The sequence below is a fragment of the Musa acuminata genome, chromosome BXJ1-8 (genome assembly GCF_036884655.1).
Source record: "Musa acuminata AAA Group cultivar baxijiao chromosome BXJ1-8, Cavendish_Baxijiao_AAA, whole genome shotgun sequence".
NCBI lineage: Eukaryota > Viridiplantae > Streptophyta > Magnoliopsida > Zingiberales > Musaceae > Musa > Musa acuminata.
Window position 1 is genome coordinate 11,002,497 of NC_088334.1, and position 23,211 is coordinate 11,025,707.

A 23,211-nucleotide genomic window follows, 5' to 3' on the forward strand; every position below is an offset into this window, starting at 1 on the left:
ATTAAGCGACAAACGTTTTGCATTTTCCCCAACAGCCCTCCTGTTTGCTTGCGCAAGGGTTCAGTCTTCTTTTTGAAGCCGCTTCTCTTTTCCTCAAAACAGATCGCTCGCTCGTCGCTTCCCTCGCTGTATCGCTCCTGCAGCCCGCAATCGGAACGCCGGAGATGGGCGACAGCCAGTACTCCTTCTCCCTCACCACCTTCAGGTAGTCTTGCCGATTCTTCCTTTCTCGAGCCCCTACATGCTCCAAAACCCTTACGCCTCCATCTTCTTGAATTCTTTTATTCACCCCTCTTGTTCGATCCGCCGGCATGCAGCCCTACGGGGAAACTGGTTCAAATCGAGCACGCCTTAACGGCGGTCGGATCTGGTCAGACCTCCCTTGGGATCAAAGGTATGCAATCTGATATGTACCTCTCTATTCTTTTCTCTACGTTATGGGCACTGTCCGATTTGAATCAACGGTTCAAGATTAGAACCTAGGGCTATCTCACACATGGTTGGACTGATGAGTAACCGTTTCATGAATAATTTGCCGAATGAGTATTGAGTCTGTTCAAGAGTGCCCTTGGTTGAAATTACAAATTTAAAGAACACAAAAATTTCTGTGTTTATGGCAAGACATTGATTGCAGAAATTATCTGATTGATGGAAACCTTGTTAGCTGGTATGCATGTGATTGAAAGTTGTGAAAATCTTACAAGTATTAAGAATTTGGAAAAACTTGCTGCTTTTGTCAGTGACATTATAGGATTTATCATGAAGAACTTTTGGCATATACAGATAATCTATATTGGTACGTACAGAGATGCTTGATGGCCTTAATTAGTGGTCACATGTGATGATTTTGTGATAACTACTCTCTGACATGAAGTTGGAAATGATTTTACATCTTTAGACTACCAGGCTCAATAAAAAACTGATTTGTCCAGTGTTTCTGGCAGCAGTATGCTGCTTAAATGGGGTAATTACAGTTAAGTTGGGTGATCAATTTTGATATGACATTTAGTTGGATGTGATCTCAAATTTTTGGATTAGTAAATAAAAATCTGATGCACTCTATGAGAAGATTTTTTTTTTTTGTATGGAGCGATTGGAAAGAATTGACACTTCTTTGCCTTCTCCTTTTAAAAGTAATGTTTTACCTTTAGGACTTGTCTTAGATGTAGATTCAATATAAAAGATGCAAAAAACTTATCATTTCTTTAGTATACAACTTTTGTCATGCTTCACCTTCATAATACGTTTATTTTTTAGGTCATGTTTATTCTCATCATTCGCATGAAGAACACACTTTCATTTTTAAACCGTTCCTTTTTCATCTGTTTATGTAGTATAATTCTTAGTGTCAGCTATCTGATGAAGATCATTTTAACCATTGTTCTTGTCATGAGTAAAATAGTCTAATAGTTTATATGGCCAGAGTACCCTCACTTATAAAATTGTTTTAGCTTGAGTTGTAGCATTAGACCATTTAAGTTATTGTCCATGTTTTTCTTCTTTACCGATGTGGGGTTAGCAATGTCTCACCCTCTCCCACTTAACCCAGGACATCCTTGTTAGGAGATCACATGTAGCCCAGGTAAACTTAAACGTCTCCTCACCATGTTGTTGTAGGTATGCTTAGTTGTTATCCTTTGTTGAGTCAACTGAGAGGGCTATGCAAAGTTGCTCTAATATCATTTTTACAATTTCAGAAAATCATTGCTCCTATGATATGCAATGGACCTTGCCATATGATTAAAAATGCTCAAGGCCAAGTTATCAGTACTGAACCATTTGAGTTATCTGTAAACTCAATTTTTTTTATTCTACCCTTGTTGGACCTCACAATATTAAACCTCAAACAATCAATATCTACATTGTTTCCATCACAAAATGGTCGTCAATGCACTTAGTTACCGGCTATTGTGCAACAGTCATGCAAGCTTGTCTTTTGGAATACACTTGAATAGAACAATTCTTGATATTTGTTTTCTAATGACTGCAGCGGCCAATGGTGTTGTTATTGCTACTGAGAAGAAGCTTCCTTCCATTTTGGTGGATGAGACATCAGTAAACCTCTATCAGTAGCTCATTATTCTTCTCCTAAGATATTGCGTTTTTGAACATAACACTTCACTTTGAAAGTTGCATTTGCTGTTGGTTTTTGATATTATAATGTGGACAGATGTTCTCTGTTTAGCAATCCTAGTTGTGACTATTTTGGCTAGTTGATAAACTAGTCAAGGATGAAACTGGAGATTAATGTAATTTATCTGTGGGTTCTAATGTCTTCAATACAAACATTGCGTGTCAGATCGAGTTAGTGCAATTATGGTCAGGTGAGGGTTTTTATGCTGACACTGCATCCATGCATGGGCAGAAGGTGATGCGGCATGGTAATGGTGGTCTTAATTTGAGTTTTGTTTAGGTTTTTGGATTGTCACATAAGTCAATCTAGATTGGATTTTCCATTTTTATTGTATTTAGGCCAGTGATTGAAAGAGGCGCTCGGGCACTCGCCTAGGCGCTCGGGCGCTCGCCTAGGCGCTCGGGCGAGGTGAGGCGAGGCCCGAGCGCCTCGCTAATGTCCCAGGTAGCGCGCTTCAAACAGGCGCCGCCTGGGCGCTCACCCGAGCCCAGGCGCTGGGCGCTTCGGGCGAGCGCCTGGGTAAACCAAGTGATCGAACCAGGATTTTAGGTCTGGTTCGGTTGTTAGTTGGTTCAATCAAACCAACTAAACCGATATAACCCTTACCCAACCCTAACCCGCTGCCGCTCCCGATCTCGCTGCTCGTCGCTCCTGCTCCCGCTGCCGCTGCTCGTCGCCGTCGCTGCTCATGCCACCCGCTGCTCGCGCCTCCCGCGAGCCCTCCAGCTGCTCGCACCTCCCGCGAGCCCTCCCGTGCGCCTTCCCGCTGCTCGCGACTCCCGCGAGCCCTCCCGCTGCTCGCGCCTCCCGCGAGCCCTCCCGCGAGCCCTACCGCTGCTCGCGCCTCCCGCGAGCCCTCTCGCGAGCCTTCCCGCTACTCGCGACTCCCGCGAGCCCTCCCGCTGCTCGCGCCTCCCGCTCCCTTTCCCTTCCCCGCTGCCGCTGCCGTTGCCGCTGCCACCGCTCGCCGCTGCTTCCTCGTTTCTCCGTCAAGCTTAGTATACACTATACTCTTAATATTAAGTTTATTTGAATTTTGAAATGATTAATTTTCAATACTGTTAATAGATTAATAATATATTATTTTGATTTTAATGTTATTAATTTTTATTAATTATATTATATATTTTTATATTTTAATATTTTTAAATAATTATATTTATTAATTATATTATATATTTTTATATTTTAACGCCTCGCTTCGCTCGGGCGAGCGCCTAGCGCCTCGGGCGTTTTTGGACCTTGGCGCCTAGCGTTTTTTAAATCACTGATTTAGGCTCAAGATTCATCATATTTTTTATTAGTAATAAGACTTTAGATTTAATGTGGAGTCCAATTCATTGATATTCTATTGGATGTCATAATTCCTTAATTAGAGGTTAATATGCAGATTTGTTTGGATGACATAAGATAAGATGGATATACTTTTAGCAACAGGTTTCCTTTTTGGAAACCAAGTGTGGTTCTAGTTGAAGTAAACTTGTGGTGCATCCATCCAGTTGTATGCTTATGTTATAAAAAGAAACATGAATTGAGAATTGCATAGTTATGTCAGCTTGTTTGATCATGGCCTCATGATTCTGATCAGTTCTTCCCCTCTTGTTGGCTTTCCTGTAATTAAAACTCTGGAGTACTGCATGAAGACAGATCTGTCTTGGATCTGGTGATGATATATAATTTTGATTGCCCTTCTTAAACAATTGTTTACCATTCCTTGTCTCTTTGTTTTCCTCTCATGCAGCTTTCAATATTTTCCTTCACCTTTTACTTACCAGTCTTGTTTCTACACAGCAGCCCTAACTGATACGTTTTCATTGCATCAACATTTTGGAATGCTGTTCAAAGGCATCTGTCTTATATCTAGTTGCTATGCATGATTTTGACTAATAGGACTTCTAATATATATTGAATTGATGATTCTTCTTGAATTTGTTTAATTGTTTTTGTAATTTGTAGCTAGACATTATTTTCCTAAAAAATAATTATCTATGTCATAGTATTTAGATCATCATCAATAGCTAAGCCATTTCCTAAGATTGGTGGGTGAACTTTAATGCTCACATCAAAACTTAGGTTTCATGGAAGATTCAACAAAGCTTTATAATTGTCTCTCTAAATGTGTTACTAAATTCCTAGCTGTGCAAATTCATAATATCTGGTACCCTAACCAATGTGTAGGGAAGCTACCATTTTGTTGCATTTTGAGCTCATTCCTCCAAGTAGCATGTCCATAGAATTCTCCCAGACATGTAACAATTCTAGAAAAGACTAAAAAAATAAGCCTTGCTATAGTGAGCAATTATCATCTCAGGCATAAATACCAGAGAGTTAAGCATACAATTTTTTTCTTTTTGTAACTACTAGATGCAAGCTTGAATGCAATGGAGTGTTTTTTTTTTATTGACACCTGTATTGAACTCTCTTTATTTTGGGCTCTCGTGGAACTTTGGAGATTTCCTCTAATTGCAAAATATCCCTAAAGCTCGTATGCTCCATGAATTTTGTATGTGTTAGATTTACACATATTTCCATCACAAACACTGTTTAAACTGTTTGCTGTATTATTTAATGGTTGTTATGTTTAAATATTCGATGTCCAGGTTAGTTGGCATTGCCAAACTTCATTCATGCTCTTTGGTTTTTTTAAAAATCAGTTTTAGCATGCTAGCGGTTGTAAATGAGCATACATTCTGATATTTGGATATTTTTAAGTTGAAACTCCATTTATTCTTAAATTATTTTTATGTATCTATTCTTTACTTAATTTCTTTTCAACATGTTCTTTCATAATATTTTTTATTCTTTGCATAGATTACCATTTTTGTTGTATCTTTTCATACATTTAGATATGAAGATAGTTCATTCGGTTTTTTTTTTCAAATTGTAGGTCCAGAAGATTCAGCTTATGACAACAAATATTGGAGTTGTCTACAGGTGAGCAATATGTTTTGCCATTCTTTTGAAGCTTTGTTCTGATATGATCTCAGATGTTTTTGCAGTTACTTGTGAATTAAAATTTGGTCTTTGTTTTTTTATGCATAATGTTCTTAGCATGTAAATAAGTTTGTCTATGCTGAAGTGACTTCTGTATTTTTTTTTACTTGTGGCTATCAGATTGTAGCATGCTATTTTTTTTTTTAAAGACCTGTTTTCATGGATAAATGATTTCCAGTTGACTCTCTAAAAGTGTTTTGTTCTTGGAAATAATGGAATATTTAAATATTATGTCAATTTTAAACATTTCCCTGTGGGTCATTTTATCATGTGTATCTAATATTTTCATGAATATGAAAGTAAAATATGTAATGTAATTCTACGTGTTTGTCTAATCTATATTTTATCATTGTTTATCTTTTTAATTGTCAATGATCAATGGATTTTATAGGAACCAAGGTATGCAATTTCGTACCGTACCGGAGTTTTGACGTTCGCTCGGTATTGTACGAAACTGTATACCGAGCGGTATACCGTTCGATATATCGCTCGGTATATATATATATATATATATATATATATATATATATATATATATATATATATAATATTATAAAGCCGACGTCGCATCGCCTTGGCGATGTCACCTTTTCCTTCTCCCATGCGACGCGACGTCGTCGAGTTTATATATATATATATATATATATATATATATATATATATATATATATATATATATATATATATATATATATATATATTCTTTATATATAAGGCGACGTTGCTGAAAAAAGCGACGTCGCTGATATATAAACTATATATATATATAGTTTATATATATATAAATTTTTTTTTTCGTTCTGCACTATAACGGGTCGTTCATGTATCGATAAGCTGACGGACCGGTATGTACCGCCCACACCGGGCGGTATTATTCGAAATTGCATACCTTGATAGGAACACATAATGAGATTGCCTCATCTATCACCCATCTTTCACAGGGGCTTCTTTGTTGTGGTTCTTATTTGAAGCAAAGACTAATTGTCATTGTTATCAAGTTTAGTTAAATTAGACATTAGTAAAATTGGTGACTGGTGGTCGATGGGTAGACTTTGCCTTGTTATCTTCAACCAAACTAGAAAATGAACATGCGGTATTTATAATGTCACGCCTGATTAAGCACATTACGATGCTGAACCATGTAAAATGTAATTTACTACCACATATTGGAATATGCTGCACATCTAGCAAGTTGTAGTACTGGAAAAGTTAGTTAGCACTTGTAATATGTCTCTGCCAGATGTACCATTTGAGAAACTGAGCTGCACCAGATGCTTAAAATAGTAAAATAATCTTATTGCTCACTTATGTAAAATTAGTGTGTAGCTTGTAGAAGAAATGAAGTCGATTCTTGTATATGCTACTGCTTGCATTTATCTCCTCTTTGGTTTTTCACTAAGACAAAAAGCTAACAAGCTATTGTCCCCATATGCTGAATTTTTGTTCATCCATTTTTAACTTCAATGCCACTTATGTTTTGCTTCTTTTGTTACAGTGGAATGGGCCCAGATTCTCGTGTTCTAGTGAGAAAAAGCAGAAAACAAGCACAACAATATTTTCGACTTTATAAGGTATCTTGTTTAAGCCTTTCACCTTCATTCTTCAGAGATGTTTTTGATTATTTTCTACAATTACAAGATGCTTCTGGACGTAATTTTATCTTTTACTGATTGACTAAGGATATTTTGGTCCTTCATGGATCCAATTAGAACTGCAATATCTATAGATGCGACATTTGGTAGTTTATTTTTTAACAAGAAATGTATGCTAGTCATTTATCAAATCCATTTTTGGTCCACATCTATCTTCTCTAAAGTTAAGAAAGTGCTTTTTGTTATCCAGATGTTAACGGAAGTCCTTTTTGTTACCTAACTTTGGTAGCCCCTTCACCTGATGTTATACTAGTTTTTGTTGGATCTGACGGCATGACCTCTGATTGAGATAATGTGGGTGGAGATCCAATCAGTGGCCCTAAATAGTTATATTCTATCATCTGACGGGTGATTGATGTGTCTGATCTGAGTTTTCTATTAAAGTTGGATCCATGCTATCTGAACTATCTGTGGTATCCCAAATTTAGTAAATGCCTGGTGGATGAGGGGGCGAATCAGCAGTGGTGGTACTGTTACCTTCATTAGATCCTACCTGAACTTTTTGGTGGTATGAATAACACACGGGTATAGGTGTATTTGTTGCTCATATGGACAACATACGGGTCATATGGATAACATATGGACCTATTAGGGAAATAGGGCCAGTCATGGGTGTGATTTGGTGCTCAAACATGGACCCATTTTGGACCTCATTTAATTTACCAATAACAAAGTATGCATACTGTCTATTTTAACTTTATATAAAATTTCTATATGTGTCTCTGCTAAATCCTAGTCCGTTATATATACATAGTGACATTCCTAGAAATTTTTGGTTGTATATCAAAATTGTTTCATGCCATGCTTTTTAGTTCTATTATTGGACCATATTTGCTTTTCACTTTATTTCTGATTGCTTTATTTAGGCATTTTGTCATTAAAGATCAAATAATTTAATTTAATGTGTAACAAATTTATTCAGTCTTTTGGACTTTTGCTATTTACAAAATTGCATATCATGCTAGAATTTGTATTAATTTTCTTCTTGCTTTTTAATCTACTGTTGGGCCACACGTGCTTTAAGTCTGATACGTTCTAACCACCCATAATTGTACCTGACCCAAAAGTAAAATTTATAAGGTCCGGTCTTGTTTCATTACCCAATTCCCCTATCTGATATCTCTTTGAGTATGTGGCACCTGAACCCATCTTGACCTGATACCATATATTTGCACCAGCAGTGATCGGTCTCAGTCTATGGACAATTTTGAAATAAACAGCTGCAACTAATGAAGTATGGGATATCAGTTCCTTGATGGTGTCATGATACAAGATGTTGGTAGAGGGATCCATTAAATAATTAGGTAGCTGGTAGTTTGTCTTTACAATATGAGCTACCACCTTTCCTAGGATGACTTCTCACTTGGACTTATTTTAAGTATTGGAGGGATCACACGAGATATCACTTGAACTTATTTTAAGCAGTTGGAGGGATCTCAATTTCGCCTGTCTAAATTCTTTTCTGATTCTCCTTTATATATTTAAATGTTAGCTTAAGATGTGCATAAGCAATTATCAAAGAATGCAAATTTTGCCTGAACCGATTCATTCCAACTGGTGTCTATTAGGGTATCAACTGCTTTTAAGGCAGTCCAGTCTGCCTCACCCACCTCTGCCTGTTGCCTCCGGACCTCCTCATATTCTTTCTCCTCCTCTTCCTCTCCACGTCCACTGCCAGACTTTCATTGGTGTTCATATTTACAAAATGGTTTGACTTTTTTCTTAAAGAATCCGAAGATGATTATCAGGTAGCTTTCCTCAGAGGGGTTGTTTTTTGTGATTTCTAGTTGCTCATGCATTCTAGAAATACTGTTATCCTATTATCTAAAAATTCTTGCTTAGTGTAGCTCCTGAAGGTGACCATCCTTCAACCATACAATATTTTAATGCTTTATTATGGTATTGTGTTCTTATTAAGGTCTGATGCATCTGAAAGATTGTTTTTTAATTTAAATCTGTCATTCTGTTCTTCTTGTCTACTTTAGATGCCATATATGTTCATGTGGTCTATTGCCCACTTAGGAAGTGATTACATATTTTTTGTGATCGCAGGAGCCTATTCCCGTAACTCAACTTGTAAGAGAAACTGCAGCTGTTATGCAGGAGTTTACACAATCTGGGTATTGTTTCAGACTTACTTGTTCTTGATTGAAAAAACAAGCATTATAAAATATAAATTGATTTTGATGCTTAGATTAGGACACAACTGAGATTTGGCAAATTTCAATTGATTACAAAATTGATTTGTAATGCTACTGAGCATTAGGTAGATATTGCTCTCTTCTTTTTAGTTCACTGGCTAATTTAGGAAGGTTATTGCTACATGCTTATGTTTCTAGGAGAATTGTAGGATCATGCACCTTCTCATTCTTTCTTTGAGTTCCACTAGCAGCTCCACTTTTCTCGTTCTCTAACCTTTCTTATTTCTTAGCAACCTTTGCTAAAAGGCAAATAACATAGTATATGCCAAAATATAAAGTACATTAAGTAATAATTAATGTGGGATTCATATCATTTAATGGCTCATTTCTAATTTAGCTAAGGTATTATTTTCATTTTGCTTCCTCTTTCCAATCTTTTGTTGATTATAGTGGTGTAAGACCATTTGGAGTTTCTCTGCTGGTTGCTGGATATGATGACAATGGTCCACAACTGTATCAGGTATGCATTAGCATTTCTGAATTGTTTCTATTCTATATTGTTTATTTTGGTATAATATTATGTGATTGTGCAACTTCTAATTGTCAGCTTCTGTACTGCTAATGATTAATTTAATTTTATATATGAGGTTTCAGAGGGTCATAGAATTTTGGTTTTTTCAACTATCTTTTGACAGGTCGATCCATCTGGTTCATACTTTTCATGGAAGGCTTCAGCAATGGGGAAGAATGTCTCTAATGCTAAAACATTTCTTGAGAAGAGGTACCTATGATATTTTATTAGTCACAACTTCTTGAATTTTGATGATTCTGGTCAATTAGTTTGTGCCTCTTGCTGATAAATATTTTTTTGCTTCGATTTTTATTTGGTCTTAGTGCTGCTAGATAGTACTTCTTTTGAAGTTTTTGATTGCCTTCCATAAATGGCATGGTCTTTACCATTCCACTTCTACGTTGGCACTTGACTGTGAGATTGGAGACCACTGTTTGCACCACCTCTTGTAATTTCTATGTAACTCTTGATGTGACCCTTGGAATGGAAGTCACTTGATAAATAGACATCCATATGGAAGACACTTGTTTTTAGCTGGAATTTTGTGAAATTCCAACTTCCTTGAAACAGAAGTCTTTGCTCCATAAGTTTTTCCTTTTTAGGGTCCTTGTTTTGTTAAGGCTATAGTCGTGATTAAGCCTATATAACCAAAGAGATTTTTCATTTATAATTAGAGATGCATTTGAATTAAATTTAATCATTTTATATTGGCCTTGTACTGTATCTCTTAGGTTCTTTACTTGATTCTCCAAATCTATCTATTAATTGCTGTTTTCTCAGCAAAACACCTACATTTATTTTTCAATATTTTTAAATATCATCAGAACCTCTCTCGTCCATATAAAACATAATTCATAAGTCAAGTAAATGTGACCATGTTTTAGCAGAATTTGATGGTGGGCTGTTTGCCTAACTTGATATTTTGTAATCAGTGGAGATCTTTTAATCAGTGCAAATTCAGGTTCTAAAAGAATTTGCTATGAGGCCAAAAGGTTAGTTTGGCCGGTAAGAATATCCTACCTAATTATTTTGCACTTTAGACTCATGTGATTGAGGAATACTCTCTAGTGCTTGTTAAGACTTGGAAAGGTAATGTATGATTCAATATATAACAAGTTTCCATATAGGATGCTAAGACAAACATGCTGGATAGACATTGGCTCTTATCCCAAAGGATGAATTTGGCAGAGATTCTGAGACTACTTGATATACACATTTCACTGGTTTATGATGGATGATAGCTGTGCGATAATCAATCCTTGAGTTTGTCTCTTTCCTTGGGGGTGGGATTTTTCCCTTTGAACATACTTTTCTCTAGCTGATTAAATATCTTATCTTGTCTTTTTCAGGTACACTGATGATATGGAGCTTGATGATGCTGTCCACACTGCCATCTTGACTCTAAAAGAAGGGTATCATTTCATTGTAATCTTACTCTGAAGCTCATGCATACCTTGATCATCATATAATATATTTCTTGTAACCCTTGTAGATTTCAAGGGCAGATCTCTGGCAAGAACATTGAAATTGGAATAGTGGGTGCTGACCGAAAGTTCAGGTACTACATTGAAGCTGTAGCATATGTATTATGGTTAAATTAGCTCCTCAATTATAGAATTAAACTTTTTTAATATGAAAAACTAATTGCTTATAAGTGTTATTTTCATACTTTTTACTTTGTTGCATTGAAAAATCCAGATGGTTATGGTGATACTGGTCTCTTTTCAATCTTCCTAATTAATTAATTCTTTTTTGTTAACTAAGATATTTTTATTTATTTCCTAAACCATCTACCCTTATTAGAAGTTTTAGTCAACAATTAATTAATGTTTTCTATCTTAATATCCTCAAATAAGATATTATTGTTTTATTATAGGAATTACTAACTAATTGCTGATTAGGATGAATGGTTTATGAAGTTAATAATGATATCTTAGTTAAGAAGCTAAAAAGATTTAATTACTTGGGGCAATTACATATTTAGGGCTGGTGATCTTAGTCAAATTTTGAATCAATTCATGTTCCACTCCCAAATCTGCCCATTTTTGCTCACTTGCAAGAATATAATGCTGTATGGGTTAAAGGTTTTCTTTCCCTGTTAGTTTTGTTGATTCCTATTGCTTGATCTGCAGACACTGCAAAGTGCATCCTTGCCATTCAATCAGTAAAATTGTCCTTGACATTATTCCCCTAACCTACTTGTTTTGCATCTTCTAACAAATTTATGGATACTTGTCACATCCAATTTTCCTAGCCTGACATCTATATAGACACCAAGTTTGTTGACCGTAGCCAAGATTATAAACACCATTGGATGGGTCAAGTCTTTTAGCATTAACCGTTTGAATTTTACCTCTAGGGTTAATTTATCATGGTGATTGTTCTTATGAGATGCGTTACAGATTCAAGAAACAACTTACGTACAAAGCATCATTGAAATTTTTTTTCTTAAAAATAGTATGTTATTATGTGATTTCATAAAAAGGGATAATGCGTCACATCTGTCAAAGGATAACTCCCTTGGGCCTCCTTGTTACGTGTCATGTATATGATCTGATATCTTCTGTGTTGCAGAGTACTTACACCAGCTGAAATTGATGATTATTTGGCGGAGGTGGAGTAGTTGTCTTTGTTTCATATTGCCCACCCACATAATATGCAGTTGCTCCCTTTCCCAGCCGCTAGGATTTTAATGCCTGTCGATGCTCTTGTCTTGAGATGTTCCCGAATTTAACCGTGATCGTCATTTGATGTGAGACAGCAGTTATTTGTTATGATCCGATTCAAATGTCGTGCCGTGTGCCTCAATGTGCTCGGAATTTTTAGCTCCGTCATGTGCAAAAATTTCAATTTATTTCTATATAGATGTGGGTTACGCGTGAGAGTAGATCTTGTAATTTTGGCTTTGATAAATTTCATATAGCTAATTAAAACATGTTTAACATCATCGCTGGTCACTGCAGTGAACTCGTGATTATTCATTGTTTTCTAGATAAAATCTTAAATCTTATAAATTTCTTCTTATCTTAACTATTTGTCCGAGTACGAGTGGTACTCATCATTGATGACCTCTAACCTCATTTTAGAGACAGACACAGAGGCATTTGGATGAAAAATCTCCTTCAAAATCTGGTAGAACCAGATGTATTAGCAGATATTGCAGACGAAACACTGGTATGCAATCGTCGCCCGATGGGAGCACAAATGTCGATATGTACCAGCCTAAGTCTGACCAAATTCTCGAAACAGTCCTCGAGGAAGATAATGATGTGAAGAATTCGTCGTTCCCACGAAGAAAAGAAAAGTGGACGGTTTGAGCAGCGTAAACGACAAGATGGAATTCAAGCGCTGATCGTCGAAGTTGTTGGACGACGGCGCCTAACCCACAACACGTTGAAGCACCACGTGGTCCGCACGTGGTTGAGAAGAAGCATCTGGTTGGTGCCTACGTGTTGAAACGACGGTTGCGGTGTGCTTGGATGGGTTGGTGTTAGCTCTCCACTCCGAAGCAGATAGCCGCCACCAGCGTTTCCGTCTTCGCCGCTGGAGCCCACCTCTCGTACGCCAACGTCGACCCCCAGCTCGCCCGCGACGAGTTCGTCGTGGACTACCTCCGCAAGAAGCACGGCTACGGCAAGTAGGTCATCCCCCTCTTCCCAGATGGCTTTGGTCCCGTCCTCCGCCGTCGGATCCCCTCTGATCGCGGAGGTCGACATGGGAGGCTCCGATCCCTCCTCCACCGTCCGCGCCACCGTCGTGCAGGCCTCCACCGTCTTCTACGACACCCCCGCCACCCTTGGTAACTTTTATGCTGCATCTCGTGATTCTTTTTGGTCTTCTGTGGCGCTTTTGACTTGGAGATGAAGCGGTTCTTGATTTCTTGTCCGCTGCTTTTAGCTGTTTATGGAGCGCTTTGCATTTCGTCGTGAACTCCGCGGGTACAAATCGTTGCAATGATCGAACCCCAATCGTTATTGTTGATGTTCCCCTTTGCTCCGTGTGATACATGAATTCTCGAAATTGGATGTAAACATAATACAAGGTACAAATCAAAGCGTGGTGAAGAGGATGTGAGATCTTGAACCATAGATATGCTTGTAAGGGGACTGTGAGATTAGAGGGTTTTATAGCATTTTCATCTCTATTATAGGGTTGCAAAACAGTTCTGCAGTGTGGATGTGGAGCCAAGTCCTCTTCTATAGAGCACGCTGACTGATTTGCCAACTGTTGCCTTTTTCGTAGGACTGCAGAAATTTCTTGAGGTCATTTGAAAAAGGAGGACAGACAAGGAGGGATCGACAGGATTTCTTTTACCAACTTCTACTTCCAAAATTTAATTTTAAATTAGCCAGATTCGTTGTTTTCACATTTGTCTTGTAAGATCAGTCATTAGGTGTATAGCACAGCGCATTAAGCACCAAGTGAAATCATAGAGGAATGTATAATTTTGGATTAGTATCAGTTTATGTGCTGAAAATCTCTATTAAGGGCTGGCTACACATGATCTTGAGAATGTCTCTGTGCTACATTGCTTAGCCTGTATGATTTAATAGATGATTATGCCAATCCTAACTTTGATTTTGTATCCATCAAATGGAAGCAATTTTTTTTTTCTTTTGCCCTTCTTGAGTTCCTGTTGCTGATTCTGGCATAATCTCTTGCAGATAAGGCAGAGAGGCTGGTTGCAGAAGCTGCTTCATATGGGTCACAGTTGGTTGTTTTCCCTGAAGCATTCATTGGCGGATATCCTCGTGGTTCTACATATGGTGTCGCTATAGGTAGCCGTTCAGCCAAGGGACAGGAGGAATTTCGGAAGTATCATGCTGCTGCAATTGATGTGCCTGGTATCATCTATTACTATGTGGATGCCATTTGATATATGAAATAAAAACGACTAGAGATTGTTGACATGTTAATATTTGATATACTTTTGGCATGTAGATCATGGTTTACAAGATGTAGATCATGTGAACGGATGATGGCCTTTTTCTAGCCATTGTTTTTTGCGAATTCGTAGGATGGATTTTCATGAAAGCTTTTAGCCATATGGTTGTCTGATTCTGACAATGTGAAGTATGCAGGCCCTGAGGTTGATCGCTTGGCAGCATTGGCCGGGAAGTATAAGATCTTTCTGGTCATGGGTGTCATTGAGAGGGCTGGATATACACTTTATTGTACGGTCCTTTTCTTTGATCCTCAGGGTCAATACCTCGGAAAACACCGCAAACTCATGCCTACAGCACTAGAACGTATAATATGGGGCTTTGGAGATGGATCAACTATTCCAGTTTTTGAAACGCCTATGGGAAAGATAGGTGCACTTATATGCTGGGAAAATAGAATGCCACTTCTGAGAACGGCATTGTATGGTAAAGGTAAGTTTCTCCAGATATGTTTTATATTCCAATGGAATGACTATCCTGAATGCCATTTCATTTTTATTTTGCTGAATATCCTCCAAGATGTGTTGAATGTTTTATTTCTCTGGCATGTTTTACTTATTTGGATGATCGGCCATATACTGGAATATCTGTAAAGCTCTAGTTCCTTCCCATTTGGCCAAGAAAGGAGTTGGATTCTATTGTGTTTTTTAGGTTATTTTAAACCAGTGTAAGGGCACAAACTTGAACTGATGTAATTTAGGCAAGGAATCTATCTTCATTTTTGCTCGAACTGATATATGAAACTTGTCTAACAAACTTAAGCAAGAGCTTCAACTAATGGTAAAGTTATTAGATTAGACACTTATACATTGCCAGAATCATTAAATATTCAACTAAACATAAAAAATAAAATAAAATTGTGATGTTCATACCCAATAAAAGTTGTGACCCTTTTGTAATGTGAAATATAAAGGGAGTTTTAGATGGCTCTAGGTCAATATCATGACTAGATGTACAATGAAGGTAGAAGAAAAGACGAAAATAAACAAACAAAGTGTTTTGCTTATATGTACAATGAAGCTAGAAGATGTACAATGAAGTTGACTGATTGAGGATGATAGGTAAATTATCTTTATTTGTTGTGATAGACATCAAAGAATGAAGGAGCCATGAGAATGCTTTCAACTCATATATATTTGAATGCTGTGTTGCCTTCCAGTATGTTGGCTTTTGGCTGGCAGGGGTCTGTAAAATGTAGATATTTGTGGCTTGCTTATGATTGTTTATCAAATATGAGTTCACAAAAGGGGGACAAGGCTTGATGCTTTTGCAATATAGATTTTAGTGTGGAAAAGAATCTCTTCGAAGATCTTTCTTATGATTGTTAAACATTTTCAGCATGCATTTCATTTGTCTTGACGTAGTGTCATTTGGTGGTCATTTTTTGCATTTGTTGATGGGATATGCTTATACTGCGTTTAACATTGATAAACGATTTTATTTTATTAATAATCCATCAATCAGATGGTGTGCTTTTGTAGAAGGAAAAAAGAAAAGAAAGAAGAAACAAATCCTTTACTGTTGCCTGTACCATTGTTCTGCAGGCGTCGAAATATATTGTGCTCCCACAGCAGATGCCAGGGATGTTTGGCAAGCTTCCATGGTGCATATTGCTCTTGAGGGTGGCTGCTTTGTGCTGTCCGCAAACCAGTTTTGCAGGAGAAAGGACTATCCTCCACCACCTGACTATGTCTTTGCAGGTGCAGAGGAAGAACCATCGATGGATTCTGTTGTGTGTGCTGGAGGAAGCGTCATCGTTTCACCATCAGGTGCAGTCTTGGCTGGTCCCAACTACGAAGGAGAGGCCCTCATCTCAGCGGATCTAGGTATGAAAATTACTGCTTAAAGATAACACTTGAACATTTTGTCATCTGGAATGAGGCCATGAATTAAAAGATATTTGCACATTTTGACCTGGATTTGTTCAGATGAAGTAGATCGTGAAAACATGAAGGTATACGAAAAGCAAACTTTCAGACCTAGATCTGCATATTAATTCATGCAGAAAAAAATAGCATATATAACATTTGATTTGTTCAGACAAGGAAAATGAAACTTTGCAGTTGCAAACAGAAGTAAAATGTGAAAGACATGTAAGTATATGAAAATCAACCTTCACAACCTAGATCTGCATATTAATTCATGTGGAAAAATATAGCTTATAACATCCGCAATCTATATTCCACATCTTGCGCAGGATGAATGATGCAATGAAATGGGGATAGTTAGGAATGGTCCTTTACCTGTGAAAACTCAACAGTTGAATTCTGTACTCCATATTTTCATTACCTTGCATCTAAACAAAAGATAAGTCTCTTACCACATGATATGTAGATCTTGGAGAAATCGTGCGAGCCAAGTTTGTTTTCGATGTGGTTGGACACTACTCGAGGCCTGAGGTGCTGAGCCTGACTGTGAAAGAAGATCCACAGAACCCGGTCTCCTTCACATCTGCTGAGAAGACTGAAAGCACACAGAAATGACACCACTTATGTTTTCTGTAATCTGCAGACCACCACTGTAAGTGGTTGCAATCTTTATCCTTTCAGATTGTGTATTTTATAGTGGCAACCGATTCATATCGTCTTTTGTGCAGAAGACTATTTAGCTCTGAACGTTCTGTTGACCCAATGTTGTGTACATTTAAATTTGAAGCAGACTTTTCTTCTGTCAGCCGATCGATGTTTTACTACCACTGCATCTTGGATTGAGCTTCAAGTATGCTCCTGCCCCTCTTCCTTGAACCTTTGAGATCAGCTTGCCAACACCATGGCAATCACTGCATACTCTGAGCTGCTTCTTGATGACGGTAATGGCAGCCTCGGAGCTCGTTTTCAAGAGCCCCGAAAGCAATGGTCAACTTCTCACCATGCACAGACACCGCTTGCTCCTCCTCCTCGTCTTCCTTTGTTTTATCTCCATCAGCTTGAGGCAGAACTTGGTGTGCCATTGGGTTCTATCATGCTCATACCAGGCGTCTTGGCTACTCCATTTATCAGCATCCTGCCTCTGACTTCCTTGGCATCATCCCAGCGACCGGCTGTCGCGTAGATGTTGGATAGCAGGACGTACCTGTCGAACAAAATTGATAGGATCATCTAAACCAGCATTATGAGAATCCACATCACAATATATGTGGAGTTACCGGCCGCTGTGCCCCGGTTGAAGGTGAAGAAGGTGTCTGCCAACACCATCTGCAACCTCGCTGTTCCTGTGAATCCTGCACCCACCAAGCAGAGCCCCCAAGGCAGGCGCGCTGGGCTCCATCGGCATCGCTCTTGTAAGCTCCGCTGCCTCCTCGAACAAGCCCGCGCGTGCCAAGAGATCGATGACGCATCCATAGTGCTCCAGCTTCGGATCGATTCCATGGCTATCCTTCATGCAGCTCAGCATCCGCCTGCCTTCTTTCACCATTCCCGCGTGACTACAGGCGGTGAGAACCATCACGAACGTGATGTCGTCCGGCCTCACGCCGCTCTTGGTCATTTCATCAAACATCTGAAGCGCTTCATCAGCACGTCCGTGGATGGCCATTCCGCCGATGATTGCGTTCCATGCAAGCAGATCCTTTTGCTCGATGGCGTAGAAGATCTCCGCTGCGCGTGATATGCTTCCGCACTTGGCGTACATGTCTACCAAAGCGGTGCTCAGGATGGTATTGAGCTTTATCTTGTGCTCTTCCATGGATGCGTGGAGTTGCTCCCCTTGATCCAAAGCTCCCGAGTGCGTGCAGGCTGATAACAAGCTCACCATCGTCGCGTCGGTCGGCTTCTCGTCGGTGCGCCTCATCTCATCGAATAGCGCAAGAGCTTCTTCGGAGCACCCGCTTTGCGCTAGACACGCCAACATCGTGTTCCACGAGATGATGTCGCGCTTCGGCATCTCGGCGAACACCCTGCGAGCCCCCTCGACATCCCCGCATTTCGCGTGAGCGGCGAGCATGGAATTCCAGGAAGCCACATTCCTCTGGGGCATTCCGGCGAACAGCTTTCGCGCCTCGCTCAAGTCCCCCAGAATCGCACAACCATTAATCATCGTGTTCCACGAGACAACATCCTTGCGCTCCATCCTATCGAAGACGCCCCGCGCGAGGGCCAACTCTCCGGCTTTGACGTACCCGTCGATCATCGCATTCCGGCAGACGGTCTCCCGGTCGTCGCACTGGTCGAACACCCGGCGAGCGGCGCCAAGATCCTTACTCTCGGAGTACGCATGAATCAAGGCACTCTGTATGTAAGGATCGAGCTCCAGCCCGGTCTTCACGATTCGCGCATGCGCGGCGCAACCGTACGATTCCGACGCGCACGCTGCGCATGCCTTGAGAAGGAACGGGTACGTGAAGTTGTTGGGTAGAAAGCCTCCGCGGAGCATGGAACGGAAGACACGGATGGCTTCGTGAGGGTTCTCGCCAGAGGAGAGGCCTCGAATAACGGTGTTCCAGTGGAGAACCGAGGTTCGAAGGAATTGAGAGAAGAGGGATTTGGCGTAGGAGGCGCCGCCATGAGCGGCGAGGGGGTAATGGGAGAGGAGAGTGCCGGCGGTGGAGGAGGAGAGGGACGGGTCGAGCTTGAGGAGGCGAGCGTGGGCTCGCTCGAGGTGTCGGAGACTGGGGGAGCGGAGATGCATGAGGCGGCTGGCTTAGGGAGCCGACGGCTGAGAATTCCTTAGTGGGTTGGAACGAACGACTTATCACCGTCGATCTGGATTCTGGCCCTTGTGATTTGATGGAGCCTGTTCGATTTATGGAATCAACCGAGCCAACACATCAATCTTCCATCCCTCCGAATCGGTGATCTCCTACTGGAATATGAGAAGCAACTGTAAGATGTCATGGGCGGCATGTGACACATATTGGACTGCACTCAGAGATCACCTGTTTTCTGTGGCACAAAGCTGAAGAACACCAAACGTACTTATCTCGTCGATTGAAAAGGCAGAGGATACGCGAGGAGTCGTCGTCGCAACGTGAGATTGAAGACGACAAGGGAGATCGCCGTGCATGTCAAACCAGGAAGGAGTAGGAGCTCCAGTTTGATCCAGCTTACCAGCAAATGCACACAGAAGCAAGAGGTAACTCATCAAGAAAAATAGATTTAAAATGTCCTGCAAAGAGCGAGTTCAGATTTCATAAAAACGACAATGATTCATTCATCTAACACTTTGATATTTGAGCTACAGAGATCCCTTTGATTCAGAGACTACAAAACAGGTCTCTTCCTGAACTACCATATATGGTAGCAGCAGATGTTTGTGCCATGGAATGCATAAGATGTGAAAACATCATACCGCGACCGACCTGACTGTATGTATACTACGCTGCTGCTTGCAAATTGCTGATCGATAGTTCAAATATGTGGTCATTCCAGTCACTCTTCTTTGAGGATGCAAGAGTGCTTGCTCCAAAACTTGGGGCCTATTACATCCATGTGTTCCACAACCGCCTTGCTTCGAGTTCTCGTGACAGGATTTCCAGTATCATCCAACTTCATCACTTCTTCCACCTGCAAGAATCAGACTGCACATAACAGAAGGGTCAGCAGAGATGCAATACCAGTAGAGCAATGGAAATGGAAAAGGAAAAGAAGAATGCTGCGGCAAAATTTACTTACAGAAACATTGTAATGTTTGTGATAGTAAAGAGACAAAACATGACATGCATGCCAATTCCTTTTGTTGAAAAAGAAAAAAGAAAGTAGGGGACCTTTAAATACGGATCCTAATGACACCAAAAACCTCCAGGAGCCAGCTTAGGAGCTCAACATACTAAAGATCTAACAACTCCATAAATAAAACATGGCAGCAGCCATCTATGGAGGTGCAGCAGCAGCATGATTCGTGAAGTCGATAATGACTTGATAAGCATACGTTCTCCTGCCTGTAACATCGTCCTAATGGTGAACTGCTACAACAAAATGTTCAATAGGACAGGTCACTCAGATCCTTTTTCCTTTAAACTCAGAAAGGACAACTCCAGACAAATGGCATCACCAAACTACTTTGGAAGGCTAACATATGCAATATCCATCACAGAAACATTTAGAAGAATCTCTTGAGAAGCACATGCATCCCTCACAACAAGAGGGTATTCCTTTATCTAACCAGCGAAACATACACAGTGATAATTTTTCTGAATGACCAACATGACAAAAGAAAAGCAAGATTTGATTTACCTTTTTTATGTAAATACAAGATCCTTTTCGGAACATTTGAGGTAGCTTATCATAATTAACATTGAACTGTTGAAAAAGCAGCTCATTCTTATCTTTTGCTTGTGTGCCCTGTAAAACCACGACAATATGAATTCTGAAACCATGTAGAAAATTTTGAGCATAAATAAATCATTCCTAAATTACAAAGATAATTGTATGAGAAATATGAACAAAAAAAGGGACTGACAACTTTGAAGTTTTAGAACAAAAAAAAAAAAAAGGTTCCAACTCCATGATATGCTAAAATTGTATTAGTAATTAAAATGCGAAAAAAGAAAAAAAAAAGAACAATCATACTCTTTCATGTTTGTGGAATATTTTAAATATTTCCTGTTCCAGAAGGACAAACTTATATTAGTAATGATTGTCATCAGCATTCAAATATCCAAAATAGAGTAACAAATGATATTTACAATATCACATGCTTAAGCTAATACTTTACTCCAGCTTTTACAGAACTTGTATAAGCATCATCAGGGTCATCAAAACCCAATACAAGAAGCCTAATCCTGACCATTGGAATTGTTGACATTGTCTTAAGGCATCCACATGAAATTTACAGATTCCAACTACCTAATAGTGTGACATCTCTTGGAATGCTTATCAACATGAAGTCCACGAACAAAAGCATTGCTCAAAATTGGATGACTAATGTTGTTAGAAAACATATCATATTATTCACATAACATAATGAACCTGTTTGAGAGTGCAGTTAGAAAGGTTGTGCACTAAAGAAATTAACATTAGGATCCTGTTCATGGGCCACAATGATATTTTAAATAAAGATACATCTCTTGAGATTAACTCAAGCCAGTCATGATCAGTAGCTCAAGAAGTAACCACATGATAAAGATTTCCTATGCACTGGGTGAAAAATATATGATGGAGATCTCAGTAAGGATGGCATGAATGTAATCCTTAGCCCAAAGTCCACATGCTTAAATTTTGACTGATTACAAATCGTTTCGTCAATGAGTTTTGCATATATCATGATTAATGATATGTACTAAATAGATCCAAGACCTTTTAGTTACAAAATTTTATGGCCCCAAAAGAACAGGTAACAGAAGCATCTGGCAGTTCTATAGATAATGTGGCTACAATAAGCAGAATTGTTTAATCCATTTACCTAAAAGGTAAACTCTTCAAAAATCTTATTTAATTAAACACTTATTATGCCGTTCCCATAGCATAAAAGTTTGTGCAGCTAACTTACAACGTGAAAGTAAAAGGTTTTCCAAACCAGTTCGAGGCAAATGAACCAATGCATATCGTAAGTTTTAACTATTTGAGATCGGCTACATGGTTCTTTTACCGCTATTGTGATATGTAAAAAGCTATATATTTAGTTAAATTAGCTGCAAAGGAACCAATGCATACCTTTAAAAATTCCTGTGCTTCCCTCTCGGTCTTTCCTGACTTAACTAACATCCAGAAAAATGTATTATATTGATTGTTTATGCTTGGCATGCTTGATTTATGCGTGGAAGTGAATGTGGCTTGGCATGCTTGATTTATGCAGTAAATTCCAACACGTTTTCCCATAAATCCTTAAAGTGATATAATTCTTTCGTTAGTGCACTTACAGTCCACCTGCCTCCATGCCAGATAATACTGAACAAGTTTTGCTCTTGGGTAGCATACAACTCGTCCATCAAAATGAGGTACTTTCAGTTCCTCGTGAGGAAAAAATTCTTGCCACTTCATCACATAGACAGATGTGAAATAGGATACACTAAGTGAAAGTAATTTGCTGCATTGAGATTATCTAAAGCAACTGGTCACTGAGTGAAAGTATAATATATTGCAAATGCACGAAAACATTTAATTTAGAACCTTAGAACCTTTTTCTCTATGAATTAGGTTACAACAAAACATAAAAGAGTTATGTGAACGTGTATAATGCTGTATACGAAAGCAAAAGGAATGTAAAAGTAACCTTGCCTTGCCCGTCTTTGGTAAAACTGAGTAGTTTCCTTCCATATAAAACTGCAAAAGGATGCATGCCTTAGGTGATTAAAGAAAATCATACTCGATTAATCTAAGTCTTGTAATAGGATAATCAGTTGAAATGTTTACTTTTTGATCCATTATGGCCACAAACTAATACGATCTCAAATAAGAGGTCATTATGCTAATTCATTCTAGTTACTGTCTCCTTATTGGCAAAGAAAACGCACAGTGCATATTGTATGCAATGCCTTTGGTTTTACTGCATAATGAAGTCATGGACCTAAAGATGGAACTGTAGCTAGGAGAAGAAATATCATCCTTTGATCATTTTGAATAGCCAAATCAAGCTCATGCAATAATGTTACCTGAAAGAAATTTATCAGACATGTGATTACAAGAAACACATGAGCCCTATGTGGTACATATTCTGAGTAAAATCCTTTAATAGGATTCGGATATATCATAGACATGGAGTAAAGGCCTTCCATTTCAAGAGATTTGCTAGTGGAAGGTGGGAGCCTCATCAAAGAGGGGCCTCGCAAGTGGATGTAGGTCATTTGACCGAACCACTGTAAAATCTGCGTTATCTGGTTTGCATCCTTCTCTTGCCATTT

The 23,211-nt window shown here is 39.0% G+C and overlaps 3 protein-coding genes across 3 annotated transcripts; 2 read left to right on the forward strand and 1 right to left on the reverse strand.

The window, feature by feature from the left end:
* The first annotated feature begins 19 nt into the window (after positions 1 to 19).
* Positions 20 to 12,439, forward strand: LOC103994491 (proteasome subunit alpha type-2-A). Its single transcript, XM_065079000.1, has 11 exons — positions 20 to 205; positions 318 to 394; positions 1,991 to 2,055; positions 5,022 to 5,068; positions 6,624 to 6,699; positions 8,833 to 8,900; positions 9,372 to 9,441; positions 9,617 to 9,702; positions 10,842 to 10,904; positions 10,985 to 11,050; positions 12,067 to 12,439. The coding sequence occupies exons 1-11, from the start codon at positions 165 to 167 to the stop codon at positions 12,113 to 12,115; spliced, it is 708 nt and encodes a 235-aa protein (XP_064935072.1). The 5' UTR covers positions 20 to 164; the 3' UTR covers positions 12,116 to 12,439.
* Positions 12,440 to 12,956: 517 nt separating this feature from the next.
* LOC135587503 (bifunctional nitrilase/nitrile hydratase NIT4A-like) lies at positions 12,957 to 17,108 on the forward strand. The gene is made up of 5 exons (XM_065078999.1): positions 12,957 to 13,291; positions 14,157 to 14,336; positions 14,574 to 14,867; positions 15,980 to 16,261; positions 16,770 to 17,108. The coding sequence occupies exons 1-5, from the start codon at positions 13,153 to 13,155 to the stop codon at positions 16,916 to 16,918; spliced, it is 1,044 nt and encodes a 347-aa protein (XP_064935071.1). The 5' UTR covers positions 12,957 to 13,152; the 3' UTR covers positions 16,919 to 17,108.
* LOC135587502 (pentatricopeptide repeat-containing protein At2g22410, mitochondrial-like) lies at positions 16,696 to 19,204 on the reverse strand. The gene is made up of 2 exons (XM_065078997.1): positions 17,581 to 19,204; positions 16,696 to 17,507 (listed from the first exon to the last, which is right to left on the reverse strand). The coding sequence occupies exons 1-2, from the start codon at positions 19,059 to 19,061 to the stop codon at positions 17,357 to 17,359; spliced, it is 1,632 nt and encodes a 543-aa protein (XP_064935069.1). The 5' UTR covers positions 19,062 to 19,204; the 3' UTR covers positions 16,696 to 17,356.
* Between the last annotated feature and the right edge of the window lie 4,007 nt (positions 19,205 to 23,211).